The 5,593-nt window shown below is 25.8% G+C and overlaps 1 protein-coding gene across 1 annotated transcript; it reads left to right on the plus strand.

The window, feature by feature from the left end:
- Positions 337 to 1,983, plus strand: LOC107637832 (cysteine-rich repeat secretory protein 55). Its single transcript, XM_016341119.2, has 2 exons — positions 337 to 607; positions 1,128 to 1,983. Exons 1-2 carry the CDS (start codon positions 403 to 405, stop codon positions 1,706 to 1,708), a joined length of 786 nt encoding a protein of 261 aa, XP_016196605.1. The 5' UTR covers positions 337 to 402; the 3' UTR covers positions 1,709 to 1,983.

Raw genomic sequence — 5,593 nt, forward strand, 5'->3', positions numbered from 1 at the left:
ACTACCCTAAAATAAACATACTAGAATCTATTATTAATCAATTTTTCTATAAGAAAAAAGAGTTTATAGAGGATTTGTTATATATATATATATACTCGACGGCTGTTTTTTATTTTTAGTTTTTGGATTAATACTTGATAATAACTAAAATGAATGTCCTGTTAATAATAGCATGATATCAAAAACTAAAAATTAAAGAAAAAATTATGTATATTTTAATTGGACTTCAAAAAGTCAATGAAACGACCACGCCTCCTGTACTCATGATTGGGGCAAGTTTACAAATTACAAGTCAAAATTGCCTGCTAAATGGATTCCACATATTCAACCATTTCCCATTATAATTTTCTCCTTCATAATAAGAAGTCCATGGAAACCCAGAAGGCCAGAGAAAAATAAATCATGTATCTCCTTTTATGCAAAACCATTTTCTTACTACTTCTGTGCATTACTTTTTCAGATGCAGAATCTCAAGATCCCTTAGGGGAATTCTGCAATAAAGAGACTAACATAAGCATTGGAGGGAAAGTATCATCTAATATCAACAACTTATTATCCGAATTAGTCCTCAAGACTCCCTCCACTGGTTTTCTTGCTACCACATTTGGTAAATACTTGTGAAACCCAACTGCTTCATTATTTTTACTCATGCACAATAACATATGCATATGCATCGTCATCTATATACTGCTCCCTAGTAAGTAACCAAAGTTCTGTTTGTTTTTAATTTATATTTTCCATTTTTAATATTTTGTAAAAAAATGAAAATAATAAATTCTATTTTTTATTTATATTATACTAATTTTTCCATAAAGCTTTAATAGAAAATGAAAATACGAAGAAAAAAATACAAAGAAGAACGAGGGACACAAAACAGACGCTAACAACTTTTTTTTTCCCCCTTTTTGGTATGGACATTTTTCGACATTATACCCCAATATCGGTATAATAATATATATATTATTTTTTTTATTATATATTTTGTATTTCAATACGTATAATATATAGATAATATACTGATTTTAGTGTAGCACAGTTGTTTTGGTAATAATTGGTATAGACTTAATATAGATGATTGGCATTTGTGTATAGATGATTGGTATTTGTGTTTATGTTTGTGAACATAGGTAAAGAGAAAGACCAAGTTTATGGCCTGGCTCAATGCAGGGGAGATGTTAGCACCCAAGACTGCTCCATTTGCATTGAAGATGCAGCCAAACAAATCCGGCAACGGTGTCCGAACCAAGCCGACGCAAGAATCTGGTATGACTTCTGCTTCCTGAGGTACAACAACAAGACTTTCGCCAGCCAAGTCGATACTTCATTCGGCATATTCTATTACAACGTGGAGAACGTAACAGATCCCAAAACTTTCAACAACAAACTTGGATCCCTGATGGATGAGATTAGAGCAGAGGCTGTTGTGCCAAAACAGGAAGGGCTAGGGAAGGGAAAGACCAAACTGTCCCCATTTGTAACGCTTTATGCGTTGGTGCAATGCACAAGGGACTTGTCTGAGATATCTTGTGCCCAGTGTTTGGCTATTTCGGTGAGCAACTTTCCCACGTTTTGCAACAATCGTAAAGGCTGTAGAGTGCTATATAGTTCTTGTTATGTTAGATATGAGCTTTACCCCTTTTTCTTCCCCCTTGATTCCGATAATGCTGGTGCTTCCAAGAAAACGATGAGAGCCGTTGTGCATCCTTAGGCTCTGTTTGGATTGTGTTCTGGAATGCAAATATGGAGACAACGGAACAGACACTGAGAGAATGTCTTTTAAATAGATCTCTTTCTTTTTGTATTTGACACAATCCAAACACTGCCTAAAGACCCTCTGGCCCTGCTTTAATTTAAGTACAATTCTAAGTTAAAAGCTTGGGTGCTACCATGTTATGGGAAATAATGCTATCACTAGCTACTTGTGTGCGGTGATCTTGTTGTATGTTGGCAATAAGAATAAATTGTGTATAATAAATTTAAAAATATATGTAACAGAAAGGTAAAAGAAAAGAGATGAAGAACAAGAAGACTTTAATTTTGTAAACAAACTATATGATGTTAGGCCAAAAGTGTGATATATGTATGATGTATGTTAAGTATGCTGAAATTTAACATCTTTTATATTTTGTAATATATTATTAGTTATACTACGATAATAGTTGAGCAACAACCAATTTTGGTTGTTTCTTTAGAAAGCTACATACTCTGATGGCCATTAACGTGATGGTAATAGTAATGATTCTCAACGTGAAAATATTTATCACATTGAAGAGTGATCGGAGTAAAGATCTTTGTAAATAAATTTAGTTTTATGAATTAGTGTTTTTTCGTGTAATAATATTACGGAAATATAAATATTTTAGAATTATGTTGATTTTATTTTGACATGACATTATAGATTATGACACAAAAAATTTATAAAATTAAACTATTTTTAAAAAAAGGTCTTAAGAGATAAAAGTTTCTGTGGATAAAAAGACCAGAGTCTCCGTAAATAAAAAAAAATCAAATTATAAGATTTAGTTATTATTTTCATATGATAACATAGAAAAGACGCAAAAAAAAAAAATTACACCTACCAATGATTTGTTAAAATATTAATATGTTTATTTCTTAAACAATTAATGATGTAGAGTACTGATATTCAAGTACTTGCAAATTCGTTCATAATTAAATTAAAATAAATAACTTATATTGCAAAAAAATTTATTAATTTAATATTATTCATTTGACATATGGTACTAATTATTTGATTGGCATATAAAAGACGCGAAAAAATCTGTACCTACATGGTAAAGTAAAAAAATTCTCATGAAAATTTTGCTAATTCTTTTTTAATTTTTAATCAATTCTATGTTGGTTAATATTATTTTTTTTTACTGAATATTAGATAACATATAACATTGAAGATGTAGTAGAATAAAAATATTTATTAATTAATTTTTTTAAATAACCTGATAACACAATAAACATCTAAATTTTCTATTATATATTTTTTAACATTTCAACTTTCATGATATTATACAGCCTAATCTAGATAGCCAAAACACAGTAAAATAAGTAACAAGAAGATATAGAATTTTACTTTTTGTTATGTGGTACAAAGATGATATAATAATATAATAAATTGTAATAAAAATAAAGTAAAATAAATAAAAACAAGAAGATATAAAATCTTACTTTTTATTTTGTGGTACAAAGATAAAATAATAATATAATAAACTGTAATATTCTAGGGCAAAAGAACATAGCAAGAGCCTTCTATTTTTTTTATTTTAATTTTGTTAAAAATACTAATATCATTTACTTTTAACTTTTAACTTTTAAGATAAATGTAAAGATGTGACCTTTTGTATATTAAATAATTTAAAAAATTTATTATAGAAGAAGTTAAGAATATGAGTGAGTGAGAGATAGAGAGAATTTTTTAACATATTAAATTTGCGTTATATCAAGTGATGATTAATAAACAAATTAAAACTCTAGATTCAAAAATTTTTTTCTCTTTTTACAATGTTTCACCTTAAGTAATTACTTTTTTTATAGATAGTATTTAAGTAATAAACAAAATAATAAGAAGGTTCATATTAGATTATGAAAACTAATGTCATCCTTATAGTAGGATCGCATTATTTCAAAACATGCAAAATATTATAATAAAATTAGTTTAATTAATATAGTTTAAACAAATGTGTAACTTATATAAAAGTAGTCAAATATAAGAAACAATAACAGTCTTTTATTCTAAGGGCCTATATTAAATTGCAACTTAAATTTATAATTATTAGTTAAAAACTTACAATAATGTACTATTTTTATTAAATTAGTTAAAAATAATATATTTTGATATTATTTTTATGGATTATTAACATCAAAATTTGATGATTTGAGCAAAATTTTGAATGTTTTATGTCGTACATCTTTTTTAATCGAATAATAAGATAACTTAAAATGCACATCAAGAAAATATTTAAAAACAAAAAAATAAGCATTTTTATTTCTTCTGTTTTTTTATTATTTATAGTAAAAGTGCATCTAATGGTGAGAGTAAAAGAACTACGAATTCAATAATGAGATAAAAAAAAATTAATAACAGAAGAATGAGATCAAACTCTTGGTATAAAGTACTCACATATAGAATATACCCAAAACAAAATGATAAGATCTATAAAAAAATATTTATCACTGCTAATTATTCTTTTCCTCCTTTTATACCTGACATCGAAAATCAACATTTGGCATCATCGTTATTTAGTTCATAAAACCATAAAAATTCATCCAAATAATTGTTATATACAGAGAAGCACATTCAGAATGGAGAAGAGAATTAAGAAAAATTGAAAAGGATAAATTATTGAAATGAAGAATTGAAGAAGAGGTTACGCGTTTCTACGGTTACTAGTGAAAACACAGAATGAAATGAGATAGAAGAATATGTGTTGTTGTTGTTAACGGTGGAAGTTTTTTTATTTAAAGTAACTGACACATGCATGTACAGAGAACTTCTTCTATCATTAAGGGCAATATTGGAACCTAAAGTTGGACACCAAAAATTCTGTTTTGGCATTATATATTGTTATAGATAATATTGCTATATTTTAATTTTACTTTCAATTTTTATTTTTTAATTTCAATTTAATTTTAATTATAATTAAAAAATATCATGTTGCACATTTTGATTGTTAAATTTATAATTAGTAATTAATAATGATATATAAGAGAGATAAAGTAGGTGAAGAAATGAGAAAAATAGAAAATGAGGGAGAGATCAGAAGAGGAGAGAACTCTTAGTTTTAGAAAAAAAATTTAATTTCAATTATAATAAAAAAAAGTGACACGTGACACCATGGACGGACCCAAGCATACAAATGAGGGGGCACTTGCCCCATGATATTTTTAATTTTTGTTTAAAAGATATAATTATATATAATATGCCCCCACTTCAAATTTTAAATGACTCCACTACAAATAAAATAAATTCAATTAGTTAAAGTTTTAAATTTATTTTTTTATTTTTTTTATCATTTTGACTATTATTTAACCTAATCAAATTTAATTATTGTACCGTCAATTTTTTATTCTCTTAAACCCTCTTCTTATTTTTATATTTTCAACCTTCTTTTTCTATTTCTTGTCTAATGGTCATCTTCTCTTCATCAAAAAGTAAATTTTAAATTCTCCAATTTTTTTATATAGCTCTCTATGACTCTATGTATCTTTCAATTTCATTATTTTTCTTTTTGATATTTTCAATTGCAATTTTTAATTCAAACAATTATAGTTTAGGTATCAATCAAATATTTTATTTTTTTCGTGACTTTATATATTTTATTTTATTCTCGATTTATTCATCCTTATTACTTATTTTTTATCTTTTGTTCTATTATATATACCTATGTTGCATATAAAATTTTAAAATGAACTGATTAATTTACTAATTTAGAATATATTTTTTATTTTTAAAAATAATGATAAAAAATATTTTAATTATAATATATAATTAAACAGATACATAAAATATTTTATCTAACATTATATCAAAATTAAATTAAAAAATATATAACAAATTTAATTATTTTAAAAAATAAAAAAA

The sequence above is a fragment of the Arachis ipaensis genome, chromosome B04 (assembly GCF_000816755.2).
Source record: "Arachis ipaensis cultivar K30076 chromosome B04, Araip1.1, whole genome shotgun sequence".
Taxonomy (NCBI): domain Eukaryota; kingdom Viridiplantae; phylum Streptophyta; class Magnoliopsida; order Fabales; family Fabaceae; genus Arachis; species Arachis ipaensis.

Bases quoted from the DNA above. Each gene is read 5' to 3' on its own strand.
- LOC107637832 (XM_016341119.2), top strand. From the start codon at position 403: ATGTATCTCCTTTTATGCAAAACCATTTTCTTACTACTTCTGTGCATT. The intron at 608-1,127 runs GTAAATACTTGT...TTGTGAACATAG, and splicing joins TTTTCTTGCTACCACATTTG to GTAAAGAGAAAGACCAAGTT.